The sequence below is a fragment of the Lepidochelys kempii genome, chromosome 5 (assembly GCF_965140285.1).
Source record: "Lepidochelys kempii isolate rLepKem1 chromosome 5, rLepKem1.hap1, whole genome shotgun sequence".
In the NCBI taxonomy this organism is placed as follows: Eukaryota; Metazoa; Chordata; order Testudines; family Cheloniidae; genus Lepidochelys; species Lepidochelys kempii.
The window spans coordinates 809,939-825,701 of NC_136384.1; the positions used below are offsets into that span (position 1 = coordinate 809,939).

At 59.9% G+C, this 15,763-nt stretch overlaps 1 protein-coding gene across 6 annotated transcripts in view; it reads left to right on the plus strand.

Moving 5' to 3' along the window:
• The first annotated feature begins 3,208 nt into the window (after positions 1-3,208).
• NPR2 (natriuretic peptide receptor 2) overlaps positions 3,209-15,763 on the plus strand; it is a 50,661-nt gene continuing 38,106 nt past the window's right edge. For 5 of the 6 annotated variants that reach the window (XM_073343261.2, XM_073343263.2, XM_073343265.2 and 2 more), the window contains exon 1: positions 3,209-3,942. In XM_073343261.2, the coding sequence (XP_073199362.2) occupies positions 3,225-3,942 (718 nt within the window). In that variant the 5' untranslated portion in view covers positions 3,209-3,224. Of the gene's footprint in view, positions 3,943-8,064; positions 8,301-15,763 lie in introns of those variants that run through there. The other variant, XM_073343266.2, reaches the window with a different exon arrangement.

Consider the following 15,763-nt stretch of genomic DNA (forward strand, 5'->3'; position numbering starts at 1 on the left):
TGTCCGAGGGGGGAGCCAGGGGCGAAGCTGGGAGGGGACTAGGAGGGCAGGGTCGGAGGGGGCTGAAAGCAGCGTGTCCGAGGGGGGAGCTGGTGCCACAGGCTGGGAGGGAATTTGGGGGCCAGGAGGGCAGGCTCGGAGGGGGTTGAAGGCAGCGTGTCCGAGGGGGGAGCCAGGGGTGAAGCTGGGAGGGGACTAGGAGGGCAGGGTCAGAGGGGGCTGAAGGCAGCGTGTCCGAGGGGGGAGCCAGGGGTGAGGCTGGGAGGGGATTTGGGGGGGCCAGGAGGGCAGGCTCAGAGGCGTCTGAAGGCAGCGTGTCCGAGGGGGGAGCCAGGGGTGAGGCTGGGAGGGGATTTGGGGGGGCAGGAGGGCAGGCTCGGAGGCCTCTGAAGGCAGCGTGTCCGAGGGGGCAGCCGGTGGCACAGGGTGGGAGGGGATTTTGGGGGGCAGGAGGGCAGGGTCAGAGGGGGCTGAAGGCAGCGTGTCCGAGGGGGGAGCCGGTGGCACAGGGTGGGAGGGGATTTTGGGGGGCAGGAGGGCAGGGTCAGAGGGGGCTGAAGACAGTGTGTCCGAGGGGGGAGCCGGTAGCACAGACTGGGAGGGGTTTTGGGGAGCAGACTCCAAAGCAGCTCCAGTCGTTTGGAACCTCACATGCTACACTTTACAGAGCTCATCAAATCCTTCCCATGCAAATGTCTGGCAATAGCCAGGCGGATCCGCTCGTGCTCAGCTTTCGGCAGAGACCAGTGGAGTTCCCAGCAGCTGCTCAGACGGGCGGAAGAGCCCTGCCTGGGCATGTCACGATGCTCTCAACAGAAGGGCCCATGCAGCGGAGCCAGGGGCTCGTCCCTCAGCCACCCTCCCACGCTACAGCTGCTGTGCAAGGAGACAGGAGCCACAGCTGCGGTTCCCAGATGTTGCCCGCACTGGCGCTACGGAGGACACCCAGGGCACTGTCTGGAGTCGTTCCCCAGGGAGCTGTGCTGAGCACGGGCTCCCCACTTGCTCTGCGCCATGGAGCCGGACCAAATTCCCACCAGCAGCCGTGGAGTCCACACGCCGGAGTGTGCCACATTGCCAGGCCCGAGGCTGCAGTCTGCTGAGAAAACAGCCTTAGCAGGGCCCTGAGTGGCATAGGCCCAGGCCTGTCCTGGGGAGAGCAGCTCCTCTGCCCCGCAACTCAGGGTTCGGGACCCCGTCCCAGCCACACCCCCAACGCTCTCGAGCGCTCGCACAGATGGTACCATGAGGCCTCCTGCTCCACGTGTGTGAAGAGCAGAGCTTGGGTCCGCTCAACTCCGCTCCAACAGCAAAGCTTGGTCTAGTTTGCCAGCTGAGAGCCCCTCTGTGACGAAGCAGGACTGTTCTTAATGTTTTCTCCGAATACTGTAGGGGTGCCTCAGTTTCCCGTATGCATCTCTTAAGTATCTAGGTGGTGGGATAAGGGGGTGAGATTGTTGCAGAGCCCTAGGCAGGTGTGATGGTGTCTGCACAGAGAATGGCCGACACCCTGTTTCCTGGCAACTGATGGCCTGGCCCTTCCCCCCTGCAAAGGTGCCAACTGAAGGTATTGGAGAACAGAGACCTGGTGGCCTCCTGGCCCAGGAAAGAGACAAAAGCCAGAGGAGGAGGGGCTGGAGAGTTTCAGTTTGGAGCTGGCTGGGGAAAGAGAGGGAGGCCCTCACCCCCCCATGGTGGACCTGCCTGAGGGGTCCTGTTCTCTGCACCTACAAGCTCTGTTTTAGACCATGTTCCTGTCGTCTAATAAACCTTCTGTTTTACTGGCTGGCTGAGAGTCACGTCTGACTGCGGAGTTGGGGGCAGGACCCTCTGGCTTCCCCAGGAGCCCTGCCTGAGCGGACTCGCTGGGGGAAGCACACGGAGGGCAGAGGATGCTGAATGCTCCGAGGTCAGACCCAGGAAGGGGGAAGCCGGGTGAGCTGTGTGTCCTGCAGACAGGCTGCTCCCAGAGAGGAGGCTCCCCCAGAGTCCCGCCTGGCTTCATGGGGAGCAGTTCGAGAGCATCGCCCGGGGACTCCGTGACACCCTCCCATGCCACTGCCATAATCTTTGTGTAATCTCCCCCCCACCACCCCATGCTCTGGCTCCAGTCCTGTGCCAGGGCCCTGCATAACTCCATGGCATAGCGGCTCCCCCACCTGGGGGCATTGCTGGAGGCAGGGGTTATGTGGAGGGGCCAGCGGCCTGCAGCTGGTTTGGCAGCTCGGGTGGCTGCGCTTCTGCTGTGGAAGGACCATCCAAGGGCCTGACACAGTCTGGGGAGCTGCTGGGCTGGAGCACAGGGTAGGGGAAGGCGCCACCTTCCCTGGGCCTGTGGAGGCAGGGATGGGGGGGCATTGGTGGAAGCCATGGGGGGGGGGGTGTAATGTGGAGGGGGGCATAGTCCTGCTGCCTGCAAGGGGGATACTTGTGATGGTGGCTTGATGCAGAGGCTCATCCCTGAGGACCACAGCTCATGTCACCCCCCTGTCCCGCGGGGGGGGGGTCCTGCTGGGGACGGGGTGCCCCCAGCTTCTAGGAGAGGCAGCCCAGCCCGGAGAGGAGGAGAGCCCCTTTCAGCTCCCCAGGACGTTGACTCTTGTCCCTAAGGATGGCGGAGCACTGTGAGCTTCCACCGCGGAGCCTTGAGTGAACGCGCTTCCTCCCCCGCGGCTGCCTGCCCGGCCGCAGCGCCCGGGGACCGCGGGGCCAGCGCGCGAGGCGCACACGGGCTGCAGCCCCCAGCTCGGCGCCGGCCTGCGGGGGGGTCGGGGCTGGCCGGGGGGGCGCCCCGCTCTGGCGCCGGCCCCCGGCTCCCCCGGCGAGCAGCAGCGGCCGGGGCCGCGGGGCCGCGGATCCGCTTCCAGGCCCGAGCAGCGCCCCGGCCCCGGCCCGGCCCGGCCCCGGCCCCGGCCCCGGCCCGGCCCCGGCCCGCGCGCAGCCCGGGGGCCCGGCGGGGTCGCGCGGGGCTGGCGGCGGCAGGGGGCGCTGGGCTGGCTCCGCGGCGGGGCGGCGGGCTCTGTGCAGTCACGTCCGGAGGGAGGCGCAGGGCAGCGGGGGCCGGGGCCGGGGGCGGGGGCCGCGGGGCGGAGGCGGCCGCTCCCGGGGAGCCGGGCGCAGTCGGAGGCAGCGAGCGGCGGCAGCAGGGAGCCGCCGGCCGGGGCTGGGCAGGGGGCCGCGCAGCGGGGCGGAGCGGGGCCGGGCCGGGCCGGGCCGGGCCCCCCATGGCGCCGCCGCCGCCGCGGCTGCTGCTCCGGCTGCTGCTCCTGGCCGCGCTGCGGGCCGCCGGGCGCGCCGAGCCCGAGGGCGCGAACCGCAGCCTGAGCCTGGCCGTGGTGCTGCCCGAGCGCAACGTGAGCTACGCGTGGGCCTGGCCGCGCGTGGGCCCCGCCATCCGCCTGGCGCTCGAGGCGCTGGAGCGCGGCGACCCCCCGCTGCTGCCCGGCCCGCTCGCCGTGCGCCTCCACTTCAGGAGCTCGGAGCTGGAGGGCGCCTGCTCCGAGTACGTGGCGCCCCTCAACGCCGTGGACCTGAAGCTCTACCACGACCCCGACGTGCTCTTCGGGCCGGGCTGCGTCTACGCCGCCGCCTCGGTGGGGCGCTTCGCCTCGCACTGGCGCCTGCCGCTCATCACGGCCGGGGCGGTGGCCACCGGCTTCAGCCACAAGCGCGGCCACTACGGCACCACGGTGCGCACCGGGCCCTCGGCGCCGCAGCTGGGCGCCTTCGTCTCGCAGCTCCACGCGCACTTCAACTGGAGCGCCCGCGCCGCGCTGCTCTACGCCGACCACAAGACCGACGACCGGCCCCACTACTTCACCATCGAGGGCGTGTACCAGGAGCTGCAGGAAGCGCTCAACCTCACCGTGCGGTACCACATCTACGCGCCCGACGAGGGCGGCGCGGAGGCGGCCATCCACTTCATCCGGGCCAGCGGGCGCGGTGAGTGCGCGGGGGCGCAGCGGCCGGGGGGCGCGGGGCTCTGCGCGGCGGGGCAGGGCGGGGGGCGCGGGGCTCTGCGCGGCGGGGCAGGCCGGGGGGCGCGGGGCTCTGCGCGGCGGGGCAGGCCGGGGGGCGCGGGGCCCTGCGCGGGGCGGGGCGCACTCGGGGGTCCTTCCCCCTTTTGCTCTCTGGGTGGGCACCCAGGGCGCGCGCAGCCCTTTGGAAATGGGGCTGAGTGCGCGCGCGGGAGGTACCGCCGGGCGCGCTGGAGCATCAGCGGAGCAGGAGGCATCGCCGCGCCCCGAGGAGTCTCGGTACCAGCCCGGGGTTCCGCCCGGTGCCCCGCCACCGGCCACGCCTTGGTCTCCTCCACGCTCCAAGGCACCTGCCCCAGCGCCGTCCCCGCCCCGGCACAGGGCACAACCGCTGGAGGCAGCCCCTGCCCGGCCCGCTGCGAGGGGCAGTCCCGGTCCGGCGCAGCCCCCGCCGCCCCCAGCCCAGGAGCACCAACCGCCCAGCTCTCCTCGGCCCCGGGTTGGACCCAGCCTGCCCGGCGCTGTGGCCGTCCGGCGGTCTCGGGGGGCGGAGTGGGGGCAGAAGCGGTCGAGCCGCAGGGGGGCGAGGAGCCGCGGAGCGGGGAGCCGGGGCAGGCGCTTGCTGCTCCCAGCCTGGAGCGTGGGCGGCTCAGCTCTGGGGGGCCCTGCGGCGGGGGACGCAGCGGCTCCGGCCGAAGTGCAAAGGGAGCTGCGGGGTGGGGCGGGGCCAGCAGGAGCCAGGAGAGACCCCAGTGGCTCCTGGGCTGAGCCCTGTGCCCAGGCAGGGGGGTGAGACCAGCCAGAGGGGAACGAAGTAGCCGGGAGCCCCCAGCCTCGGGCTGCGCCCTACAGGAACCGCACCCCTCCGGCGCGGCCCCACACCCCCATAGGCTTTGTAGGCCTGGCTCCGGTGTGGGTTCCTGGGCTGGCTCCGGGGCACTGGGTGGGACTTGATTGTTATTTGGGATAGCAGCACTTCGGCCCCGGCCGAGACGGGGGCCCCGTCGGGCCCGGGCGCTGCCCGGGCCCCGGCCGAGAGGGGCGCTGCCCGGGCCCCGGCCGAGAGGGGCGCTGCCCGGGCCCCGGCCGAGAGGGGCGCTGCCCGGGCCCCGGCCGAGAGGGGCGCTGCCCGGGCCCCGGCCGAGAGGGGCGCTGCCCGGGCCCCGGCCGAGAGGGGCGCTGCCCGGGCCCCGGCCGAGAGGGGCGCTGCCCGGGCCCCGGCCGAGACGGGGGCCCCGTCGGGCCGGGCGCTGCCCGGGCCCCGGCCGAGAGGGGCGCTGCCCGGGCCCCGGCCAAGACGGGGGCCCCGTCGGGCCGGGCGCCGCGCTGATGCAGAGCGAGAGACAAGCAGAGGGAAGGGGGCAGCCCAGTAGTGGCAAAGGACATTCTAGCGCCATGCGGGGGGTGGGGTTTGGCCTGGGCAGAGCTTGGGGAAGGCAACGTGGGCTAAACCCCCTGGCAGGAGCGGCAGAGCAGTGCCAATCTCTGAGCTGCCGTGCGCCCTTTGGGCCAGGCTGGGCACTGTCACCTTCTCCGGCCCCAGCACGGTCCCCGGGAGGGGCAGCTGCAAGGGAGCAGAGCGCGGAGCTGGAACCAAGTGCGTGACTTTTCCCGGCAGATGGACGGAGCTGGGATTCCAGGCCCGGGTGATGGGGGAGGGGGCTGGGGGCTGCGCCAGCCTGCTGATGGATTGATAAAGCTGCCGCCGGCCTGGGGAGGTGGCCCTGGGAGAGCGGCTATATTGGGAGCAGGAGGAAATGGAGAGGGTTACAGAGCAGCTGGAGCCCAAGGGCAGCCTGAGGCTGGTTCATTATTGATGAGAAGGGGTTATTGATTCCGGAGGCAGCTGCTCGGCTGCTGGCTAATGGATCCTAAGATGCTGTGTCATTAAGAAGGGCAGGGAGTCGGGATGCTGGAGCCGGCGCGGCTGGTGGGCACTCCTCTCTGCTCCCAGGAAGCCTGGCCACAGCAGGAGTGGGGCCTGGGGCAGTCGGTGCTTCGCACTGGCTCCTGCCCCAGGTGCTGAGCCTGGGGTGCCCCCTGTGCTGCCCCACACTCATGCTGGGGCAGGTGGGTGCAGGCCCAGGCTGGAGACGCAGTTCTGGCCTCAGTTCTTGCTGCTGAGCGTTAGGAACTGGGAGCTGCAGTGACCTGGCCCTTGGGGGGGCTTTGCATCCCTGTGAGCGTGAGGGGACCCGGCCCCTGAACTTAGCCAAGGGTCTGAATGCTGGCCCCCAGGGCCCGATGCTCAGATCAGGGAGGGGTCAGTGACTCGGCCCTCACACCAGCGCCAGGGCTGTGTGACTGACAGTGGGCAGTTGGGCCAGGCCAGAGGAGGGGCCTTAGGGGTGGTCCAGTGGCCAGGGCACTCGCCAGGTGCTGGAGACCCCTGCTAAGTCCCTGCTCCAGGGATGGGTTAGTTATTTATAGGGGTGGCAGCGACTGACTGGCCCCATTGCTCGGGGTGTGGAAACTCCACAGCCAGGTCTCCTCTGCTCATCGCGCTCTGGGTGCGTGGCGTCTCCCACGTCCCAGGTGAACGTCCTAAGCACTGCACTAGGGGCTAGAAGGGAGCTCCCGCTCCGCCCCACTCGTTGTGGGGCCAGCAGGCCTCAGCTTGGGCTGAAGGCCTGAGACCAGCCTGAGAAGCGCTGGGCTGAGACGGAAGGTGGGCCTTAGGCCGGAGCTAGTGGATCCCTGCCTGGGAGTGATACTGGAACCAGGACCCTGCGCCCTCCTGGCTCCTTCCAGCGCCCAGCCCTGTGCCAGAGCCTGGCGTCTCCCCCGCCCCGCAGCCGCCTCGCCTCTGCTGCCCTGCTCCAGCCCCCGGTGCGGCCCCCTCTCCCCCGCGTGGGCGTGGGCATGCCTGTGTGCCGGGGCTTGGCCTGCGGCACCCTGTGACATTCCTGCCGCAGCCTCCTCCACCGGCCTGCTCGCGGGCTGGGGGAAGCCCTGGCTGCTCCCCGCCTCTGGCCCCCCTGCTGGGGCAAGGGGCCCCCTTGGGGAGGGGGTTTCAGCTGGCGGGCCGGGGGCTGTGGGCAATGCTCCAGCCTGGCTGGGGAGAGCAGCCTGGCTGTCCCCTTCCTGTCCGGGGAGGCGCCGGCAGGGCAGCCGCTCTGTTTCCAATTAGCGCCGGAATCCAGGGACCTGCACATTCCTGCCGCTGCTGCAAACCCAAACATGTTTTCACCCCGCTTGGAGCCTGGTGGCTTTGGCCAGGGATCCTCGGCTCTGCCCCATGTGGGTGTCGGGGCTCCTGGCCCCAGGGCTGGGGCTGAGCCAAGGGGCACAGCTCAGAGCAGGCTTCCCCCAGAAGTTTTCTGCCCCGTCCAGAGGAGCCCGCAGAGCAGCCGGGGCCAGTTTTGAAGCCTGTCCCCCCATCAAAGGCAGGCCCGGGGCCGGGTGAGGCCCCGTCAGGGGCAGAGGGACTGGGCTGGGGGATAAGAGGAAGAGGGGCAGGTGGGGGCTGAGTTCTGGAGATGCCAGAGCAGGGGATGGGGGGCAGGTGCAAGGCTGGAGCAGTGGGAAAGGGCAGGTCCCTACTTTGCTACTTGCTGGGGTCGGCCTGGTACGTGGGGCTGGCTGGAGGCCTGCAAGGGGAGCAGTGCCCAGCATGTGGGGGGTTGGCGAAGAGGTTTGACTGGAGGTCTGTGTGGGGGTGGCTGGCACATGGGTCTCACTGAGGATGTCTGTGGGGCTGGTTGGATTCTATGGGAGCTAGCTAGAGGTGTGGGGGGCTGGCTGGATGGCTGGGGGCATGCAGGAGGGCTGGCTTGGGACACGCAGGGACGGGGAGGGGCTGGCTGGTTGGGGGTCACATTCATGTATATCATTTTTTCTCCTGTAAGATCATACAAGTCTCTGCAGGGGGTCCCCCTCATCCCCCACCCTAGGGACTGAACCCCCCTGCCGGCCACCCTAGAAATGGCACTTTCATTCTCCATGGCACTTAGCAAAGGGGGGACAGGCAGGGCCATAAGCTCTGGTCCGGGTGTGCCGAGAGAGAGGAGCTGGGTGAGGGGCAGGGCGGGGGGAGGGTTATGAACCCTGGGGACGAGTGTCCAAGGGCTGAGGTGGGTTCTCCCCCAGTGACCGTTTTTTCACTCAGGATGGGATGGGTTGCAAAGAGACCTGCTCCTGGCGCCTCCGTCCCGCGTCCTACGGGGGTCAGACCAGAGGGGCACAGGGGGGCTGCCCTTGGAGCGGCTGATCCTGGGAAGGCGCTGTCGGGGGGATGTCCATGTTCTGGCTCCTGGCTAGTGTGACATGCAGCAACAGGCCTGTCGCGCTCGGGCACCATCGGCTCTCGGGCCGCAGCCTGAGGTGGGGAGAGGGAGAGGGGGTGCATGCGGGGGTGGGTGCGTGCGGGGGGGTGCGTGCGGGGGGGGTGCGTGCGGGGGGGGTGCGTGCGGGGGTGGGTGTGCGGGTGGGTGCATGCGGGGGTGTGCGCAAGAGGGTGCGTGCGGGTGGGTGCGTGCGGGTGGGTGTGCGGGGGGTGGGTGCATGCGGGGGTGCGTGCGGGGGGGGTGCGTGCGGGGGGGGGTGCGTGCAGGGGGGGGTGCGTGCAGGGGGGGTGCGCGCGGGGGTGGGTGTGCGGGTGGGTGTGCGCGAGAGGGTGCGGGGCGGGGGTGGGTGCATGCGGGGGTGTGCGCGAGAGGGGTGTGCGGGGGTGGGTGCATGCGGGGGTGGGTGTGCGGGGGTGGGTGCATGTGGGGGTGCGTGCGGGTGGGTGCGTGCGGGGGTGTGCGCGAGAGGGTGCGTGCGGGGGTGGGTATGCGGGGGTGTGCGCGGGGGTGGGTGTGCGGGGGTGTGCGCGGGTGGGTGCGTGCGGGGTGGGGTGCATGCGGGGCTGTTTCCGCACTGCTGGAAAGGTGTGTTCCTACCTCGAGTTCCATTCGCGGCGCTGACTCGGCTCTGTGGCATTTAACCGGGCCCAGCAGCCTAGTTACACCCTGTGGGGCAGCCTGGGCTAGAACTCGGCGAGCCACGGGTCATGTCTGCGCTGCTCTTGTGACCGAGTTAGGAGCCTTTTTTGCAGTGAAGAGGCACGTTGAGTGACAGCCCGGGTGGGGGGTTGTGGGTGTCAGTGGGGGGGGTGAGAGCGGGGGGTGGGTGAGGGGCTGGGTGGACCGGGTGCCAGGGGAGAAGGAGCCAGGTGAACTTCCCATTCTTCCCCAGTGAGCTGCCTGTCCCCCACCCCCGTCCCCTCACCTTCCCTCCCTCTGTTGGCCCCCAGCTAGCTTGTGGGTGGGGGCAGGGCTGGTCCAGGGATCCCCAGTGCCATGAGGGCCGTGCACTGGGGAGCTCAGGGCATGGAGGCGAGCAGGTTTGGGACACTGGACTCCGTCCGGGGCAGCCCTGAATGTAGTGTGGGACGGGGTCGGGTTCAGCACTCTCACCGACAGGCCGAGTTCTCCACTGTCCCCATCCTCCGGGGAGCGGGATTCCCAAGCTGGACCCATCCCATGATGGGCTCCTGGCGCCCTGTGCTGAGTGTGGGGCTGCCCCTGCAGAGCTGAGACAGTTTATCCACTGCTCCCCATAGGGATTTCCCTACACACCCCTGAATTTCCCCAATCCCCCCCCCCCCCCAGTTTTGTGAACTAGTTACATTCAGTGTTGCCAATTTAGTGATTGTTTGGAAATTTGAATTGAAATGGAAACATTAATACACACTTTAAAGCATATACAGTGTATGATAAAATACGCGTATCTGAAAAGGTATCACAGATTTGAAAAGTATGAACATAGACTAGCTTCCTTATACAGCTGTTGTTTTTTATGACAATGTCAGTGATGTTGACCAACCTAATAATTTCAAATGACGATTTGTAAGCAAAGTCTAAATGAGTTCTCTCTGACGGGTTGGGTCACAGAACCCCCCGCGGGACCTGCCACCTGATGTGCTGGGACTACCTCTGAGCCCGTTTTCCCTGGCAGCTTGGGACTCTGGAACCCTTGCCTGGTTTGAGCCAGACACGCCAGCCTGCTACAAAGACAGACTCAGGTCTGAACCACGTCCCCCAAAAGCTGCAGGCTTAACTGAAAACAGCTTAAGGGGTGTTCCTGTCTCCAGCACTCAGATACCCAACTCCCAATGGGGTCCAAACCCCAAATAAATCCGTTTTACCCTGTATAAAGCTTATACAGGGTAAACGTATAAATTGTTCGCCCTCTGTAACACTGATAGAGAGAGATGCACAGCTGACCGCCCCTCCCCCCTGGTATTAATACATACTCTGGGTTAATTAATAAGTAAAAAGTGATTTTATTAAATACACAAAGTAGGATTTAAGTGGTTCCGAGTAATAACAGACAGAACAAAGTGAATTACCAAGCAAAATAAAATAAAACACACAAGTCTAAGCCTAATACAGTAAGAAATCTGAATACAGATAAAATGTCACCCGCAGAGATGTTTCAATAAGCTTCTAACACAGACTGGATGCCTTCCTAGTCTGGGCCCAATCCTTTTCCCTGGTACAGTCTTTGTTCCAGCTCAGGTGGTAACTAGGGGATTTCTCATGACTGCCGCCCCCTTTGTTCTGTTCCACCCCCTTATATAGCTTTGGCACAAGGTGGGAATCCTTTTTCCCTCTCTGGGTCCCCACCCCTCCTTCTTCTGAATGGAAAAGCACCAGCTTAAAGATGGATTCCAGGTCAGGTGACATGATCACATGTCACTGTAAGACTTCATTACCCACTTGCCAGCACAAGTAAAGACTTACAAGTAAACAGAGCCATCAAAATTCCAAACCACCATTAATGGCCCATACTTTGCATCGTTACAATAGGCCCTCAGAGTTATACTTCATATTTCTAGTTTCAGATACAAGAATGATACATACATACAACTAGGATGACCACACTCAGTAGATTAGAAGCTTTGTAGTGATACCTTACAAGAGACCTTTTGCATGAAGTATATTCAAGTTACATCATATTCACACTCATTAGCATATTTTCATAAAATCATATAGAGTGCAATGTCACACTCTCCCGGACAGCTAGTGATGAGCTGGGGGCTGGGGGGAAAGGCTTCAGGACCAGATTGTATTTACATTCACACCTCATCTACTGAGGTATCCAGCAAACAGAGCTGCCTTGCCCAAGTGATAGATTTTGGCTGGAGCTGGGTTACAAATCACTTGAATGCGGGGGGAGGTGGGTGGGAATGAAATGTTGTTGTTCTTATTGTCTGAGTAAAGGGCAGTAGAACGGTACTTCGCCTGTGCTGACTGAGGGCATCGAGAGAGAGAGAGAGAGGGTGGGGACAGGTGTTTTGCTTGATGGTCTGCCTGAGTCACAAGTACGATTTGACCTGCCCCTCTCCACTGTTTAAAGACAGAGCTGATCAGGCTCCATAGCGAGTCTTTTGTTCTGCTCAGTGACCCCTACAGCTGAAATCACTGATAATCAGGACTAAGCGCTTAGACCGGCTGTGGGACAGCGTTTCTGTGGCAGAGACGGCCCAGTCTGCACTCGCAGCGAGGTTCCCCCCCGAGCGCTCGGCTGAAATCACTGAGAATCAGGTCTAAGTGCTCAGACCGGCTGGGGGACAGGGTTTCTGTGGCAGAGACGGCCCAGTCTGCACTCGCAGCGAGGTTCCCCCACTGAGAGCTCGGCTGAAATCACTGAGAATCAGGTCTAAGTGCTCAGACCGGCCGTGGGACAGCGTTTCTGTGGCAGAGACGGCCCAGTCTGCACTCGCAGCGAGGTTCCCCCCCCGAGCGCTCGGCTGAAATCACTGAGAATCAGGTCTAAGTGCTCAGACCGGCTGGGGGACAGGGTTTCTGTGGCAGAGACGGCCCAGTCTGCACTCGCAGCGAGGTTCCCCCCCGAGCGCTCGGCTGAAATCACTGAGAGCCGGTGGAACCTCCAGAGACCGACTCGCAGAGGTCACGGTGGCAGGTGGCAGCCGAAGGCGACGGCGCAGGGCCATGGGGGACAGAGCGATGGAGCGAACGGTGGCACAACGAACAGCAGTGGCCAGAGCGAACCGTGAGCAGCTGCAGGAACGAGCAAGGGGCCTTCTTGCCCCCACCTGGGCAGTGAACTCACGTGAAAGCACCTCTGAACTCTGAGTCCCCACTGACCAAGGACAACAGCGGTGAGTGGGGTGTGGGGGAGGGAAAAGCGAGGGGCCCGTTAAATAAACATTTGTTTGTTGGACTATATTTTAGTGACTTTGCTCCAGAATACTAGATTTGTGACTGGGAATGGAAACTTATAGACATATGTTTCCTAGGAGGCCAAGATTTTTAAAATACATTATTTGCCAAGGTTGTTATCTCACATTGTTGCTATCTTGAGAGGTCATTATGTTGGGGAGTTTCTGTACTAAACATTTTTATTATTATAATTATTTTTTACATAAGAATGACCACACTGGGTCAGATCAACTGTCCATATAGCCCAATATCCTGTCTGCCGACAGTGGTCAAGGCCAGGTGCCCCAGAGGGAATGACCAGAACAGGGCAATCATCAAGCGACCCATCCCCTGTCGCCCATTCCAAGCTTCTGGCACACAGGCGAGGGACACTCAGAGCATGGTGTTGCATCCGTCCCCATCCTGGCTAATAGCCACTGATGGACCTATTCTCCAGAATGTATCTAGTTCCTTTTTTAATCCTGTTATAGTTTTGGGCTTCACAGCATCCCGTGGCAAGGAGGTCCACAGGTTGACTTTATGTTGTGTGCAGAAATACTTCCTTTTGTTTTGTTTTTTAAAACCTGCTGCCATTTAATTTCATTGGGTGACTGCTAGTTCTTGTGTTATGTGAAGGATTAAATAACATTTCCTTATTCATTTTCTTCACACCAGTCAAGATTTTATAGACCTCTATCATATCCCCCCTTAGTCATCTCTTTTCTAAACTGAAAATTCCTAGTCATTTTAATCTCTCCTCCTGTGTCATGCCCCTAATCATTTTCGTTACCCCTCTCTGTACCTTTTCCAATTCCAGTATACCTTTTTTGGGATGGGGTGACCAGATCTGCATGCAGTATTCAAGGTGTGGGCGTTCCATGCCTTTATATAGAGGCAACATGATATTTTCTGTCTTATTATCGCTCCCTTTCTTAATGATTCCCAACATTCTGTTTGCTTTGTTGACTGCCCCTGCACATTGAGTGGATGTTTTCAGAGAACAATGACTCCAAGATCTTTCTTGAGTGGTAACACTAATTTAGATGCTGTCACTTGCTATGGCTAGTTGGGATGATGGTTTCCAATGTGCATTACTTTGCATTGATCAACACGGAATTTCACCTGCCATTTTGTTGCCCAGTCACCCAGTTTTGTGAGATCCCTTTGTAACTGTTCGCAGTCTGCTTTGGACTTAACTATCTTGAATAGTTTTGTATCATCTGCAATTTTTGCCACCTCACTGTTTACCCCTTTTCCCAGATCATTTATGAGTATGTTGAATAGGACTGGGCCCAGTACCGACCCCTCAGGGACACCACTATTTACCTCTCTCCATTCTGAAAACTGATAATTTATTCCTACCCTTTGTTTCCTATCTTTTAATCCATGAGAGGACTTCCCTCTTATCCCATGATGGCTTACTTTTCAAAAGTCAATTTAAATTAAATAAATTTTTAAAAAAATTACATTTGTTTTAGAAATCTAGAACTGTTATGTGTTTTGGTGTATTTTGCGTTACCCTTATGTTAAATTTGCATTATCCTAACAAAACATTTACTTTATTCATATCTCTTTTATATGTTGCAGGTCAAAGTGAAAATGAAAAGACAAAAAACAATGCAACAATTTTTCCACTCAAAGGCCTCAAAAACCAACTAAGGTGAAGAACACGTCAAGAACCAAGAACATATCAACATGTCGTCTGAAGGTTCAAGTGGTGTATCTACATCCGACCAGCCTGAAGCACGAATACAGCTACCTACTGAAGAAACAGTGTCTCCAAAACCTAAAGGCATTTCCTGATGTTTGTCGGTCAAAGTGTTCCCATTTACTGAAGTTACAAAAGATGGCTACTGGTGCACCTCTTGCAAAGAAGCTTACGAAGAAGGAAAGCTTCCCAATGCTATAATTGGTAAAAGTGGAGGAGCTTGGTTTGTCAGACTGATCAGCAAAGCGAATGCTGACAAACTATGTGGAAAGGCTGCAAAACACCATGCCTGTGGAGTGCATCAACATGCAGAAAGCCTCATAAGCCCAGTTTCAAAGGCAATTTTAGAAGTACTTAATGAGGTTGGTAAGAATGCTGGAGACACAACACAGTTCATGTGAACAAACATGGCTGTGGCATCCTACTTTCCATTTAAGCAAGAGATACCACACGCTACAAACCGGAGGCCAATGTTAAGTGCATTGTCACTTGTTCATCCTAGAGTTGAACAACTGGTTCCGAACAAGACCAGCAAATGCTCACTGTCTTTCTGCAGGAAACTCAGCTGACTGGCTAGATGCATGCGGTGCAACAGTGAAAGACTCAACAGTTGAAAAAGTGAAGAACTCTCTCACCACATTTAAAAAATTGAGAGGAGACTTCCCCAGAGTCCTGCCTGGCTTTGTAGGGAGCAGTTCCAGAGCATCGCCCAGGGACTCCGTGACGGGCATCAAGTATTAAGTCATTGTGTACGTTATCTTGATGTCAGTGATAGGCCAGTAGATGCGTTTCTAGATGTTCAAGTTATAGAAGACACATCGGCTGCATCTGTGACAACCCACATCCTTAGAAGAATTAAATGCTTGTCAATTGGACCCCAAAGAGATAGCTGCTTGTGCATTTGATGGAGCCGCAAACTTCTCTGGAAGATATGGTGGAGCACAAGCTTTGCTCAGAGAAAAGTGTAGCCCTAGCCTCTCCTATACACACTGCAGAGGCCATCTACTCCAACTAGCGCTAGGACGAGCTGCAGAATCTTCAAAAGACATTAAAAAAGCTATAAATTTAATGTCTTCATTATATTCTTTTTTCAGTAAGAGTCCAAAAAGACTGAATATCTTGGAAACAAATAGAAGATACACTGGGACTGAAGTTCAAATTAGTCCAACCTGGGAAAACCCGCTGGCTTTCTCATGAGCGATCTTTGACTGTTGTCTTAAAATTACTCCAGCCGTTATTACTGTCTTTGGAAAGTCCTACCAAGGTGGGATGGATCTAAGTAGTGAGGCTGGTGGATTACTTTTGCTACTACATTCAGAGAAGACTATCACCATTCTCTCTCTTGTAAGTCTACTGTGGAAACCACTTGGGTCATTAAACAATGCCATCCGGGCATCTGCTACAACAGTAGTAGATCTTTGTCCAGCAACAGAAGCTACATTTGGATCAATCCGAGAGCTATCCATTGAAAAAGTACTGGAAGAAGGAAAGACTTCAGTCCAGAAGTTGACTAATGAAGGCTTTTATATTGAATCCTTAAGTGAAAAGGACAAGAAGTGTTTAAGACTTGATTCTTAAAAATCTACAACAGCGACCTCTAGATTCTACTCAACCTCTACGTAGCTTTTACAGATCCCTGTCCTATAAAACACTGACAGCTGAGGGGAGTGAGGCACAAGCAGCCATGGGGCTGCCGTGTGCTCCAGAGAGAATAGAGAATTTGAACACAGAGTGGAATATCATACGACGAATGAATGAAGATTTGACTTCAACTTCTTTTTTATCATCGCTCGTGGCTTAGCCCGACCGTTGTGCTCTGTTTCTTGGGAGGAAAGAAGTCGGAATTCCTCTCTTGCTACTCCCAGTCACAGCAGCCACAGCTGAGCGTTCTTTTGCCTCATTGAATCAAATTTTGTGTTCAGAAAGAA